This window comes from Centruroides sculpturatus, unplaced genomic scaffold (genome assembly GCF_000671375.1).
Source record: "Centruroides sculpturatus isolate CEXI.00-Female unplaced genomic scaffold, Cexi_2.0 scaffold330, whole genome shotgun sequence".
Taxonomy (NCBI): Eukaryota; Metazoa; Arthropoda; class Arachnida; order Scorpiones; family Buthidae; genus Centruroides; species Centruroides sculpturatus.
The window spans coordinates 49,122-51,261 of NW_019384592.1; the positions used below are offsets into that span (position 1 = coordinate 49,122).

Below are 2,140 nucleotides of genomic sequence, written 5' to 3' on the forward strand. Positions count from 1 at the left end.
CGGGTCCTTGCAGATAATTAATAATAAAAATTAATTTACATTTGATAAAAGTACAAATTTTATCCAAGTCAAACGATTGCCAGTTTATATCAGGCTGTATTAATGCTACTATTAACAATTAAATGTTAAGTAATTTTGCCAAGAGGTAAGCATTAGGTGCCATCTCTTAATAAATTTAATAATTATAATTAATATAGCCCAATATAATCTGGCATTGTTTTGCTTTAATCAAAAAATCAGGTGTTTAGATGCTCATAAGTGCAAATTTTATTTTTTATTACATTGAAAAATAATAGTAATATTTACGTGTATGAAGAGAAACGTCTTCCCTTTAAAATCATACAATGACCAACTGGCAAGCATGCTTCTAGCATAGGTGCAGTCCTCAAACAACGTTTCTCCTGAAAAAACAAACTTTTATATTTTTCATATTCATTAAAACTATTATAACTTTAAAATCCAAGCCAAGAGAATATTTCAAAAATAAATAAATAAAAGTTTTAAAAAATTATTATAGGCCTATATATTTTACTTGATATATTCAGCAATTAAAGTGCTACAACCATATTATTTAAAAGACAACTATTAGAAATGTTTATAAAAAATTACTAAAAGTGAAATTTCCTCATTTTTAATAATTTATTAAAGAATAAATCTATAAAAATCATATGTGGTTCAATTATCTTACATTTCACAAATATGTGTAGAATAATATTTCAAATTAACAACACAGTTACATGAAGTTTTATAAATAAATGACTATTTATTATACACACAAAATTGTTCATCTGAAATGCTTGGGATTTATCAATAAAGCTCAACCTTGCATATAGGACGAGATGTGACTTTAAAGATCAAAACAAAGAAAATTAGATATATTAATATAACTCTAATCTTATTTTGTTTAATCACAAATAAAATATTATCAAGTGCACATAAATGCAGACAGTGTCCCGCAAAAATTACTAGCATTTTAAACTTTAAGGAAAAATCTTGTAAAATCAACAACATAATTTATTAATGTAAAGTTGGACAATCGGAAACTTTTTATTTGCCAATTCTTAACAGTCTAATCCACACTCTGTCCATTACACTTATGAGTTTCTCCAAATTCTGATTTCTGAATAATCACATGTTTTCACATGGGAATGGATTAAACTTATATCGGGCTCACTTGTAATTTTGGAATTTCAATCTGGAATTCAATTCAAGAGCTTTGCTTTTCCTATTGCTATTCATCGTTACTCCTGATGATTCACAAGAACGATTGAAACAACCCAGATAAAATATTTATGTTTTTAAATACAAGACAGTAAGCATCCAATAAAAAATGCGGATACATAGTTCACAAAAATTATTTGCAAAAACACAAAGAATCTTTCACTTGCACATATAGGATGACCCAGGAATTTGAAGCTGTGATAAATGAATAATAACCTCATCTTATATGCAAGTAAATATGGTATATTATTTTCTTTTAACCCTTAGTTTCAATCTTAAATCGTGTTAACTAGTTTAATAACTTAGCTTAACACAACAGTGTATATGATTTTACTAAATAAAATTTACTTAATGTCTAAATTGTATAATAATATAAATAAAAATAAAAATAATTGAATTTAAACCAATATATACAGTAGACCCCCCTATAAAATGGGTTCATATAATATGGATTTGTATATAATGGCAAAAAAATTGCGACCGTATTCATATAAACATGCTAAAAGAGACTCATATAATACAGTAAAACGTCATTGCCAACTCGTGTCATGACAGGATTGATCGAATCTAGACCAATAGCGGATATTACACAAACTGTTGAGTTTAAATGAGCAGTGGACCTACTAAAAACCATTTATTATTTAACAGCCATAAAAATTATATTTATATTAATGATGTCTCCAAAGTTCAGCAAATTTTTTGCAGAAAAATAATTTATCAGGAAACACACACCTACCGTTCGATGCACCACTGCATGACAAAAAACAAGCTTAAGCAATGGCATTGTCAAATGGTGCACACTCGGTAAGTAATCCTACAATTTTTTGTTTATAGCATAGTTTATATGGATTATTCCCAAAAAATTATACGTGTTTTGGAAATGTTGAGTCAAATTAGTCTAGAATCGATTAATTTTATG

At 27.2% G+C, this 2,140-nt stretch overlaps 1 protein-coding gene across 1 annotated transcript in view; it reads right to left on the reverse strand.

The window, feature by feature from the left end:
- Nucleotides 1–2,140, reverse strand: part of LOC111624773 (DTW domain-containing protein 2-like) — a 34,220-nt gene that overhangs the window by 18,810 nt on the left and 13,270 nt on the right. The window contains exon 3 of the mRNA XM_023367707.1: nucleotides 307–401. Coding sequence (XP_023223475.1) covers nucleotides 307–401 — 95 coding nt within the window. The remainder of the gene's footprint in view (nucleotides 1–306; nucleotides 402–2,140) is intronic.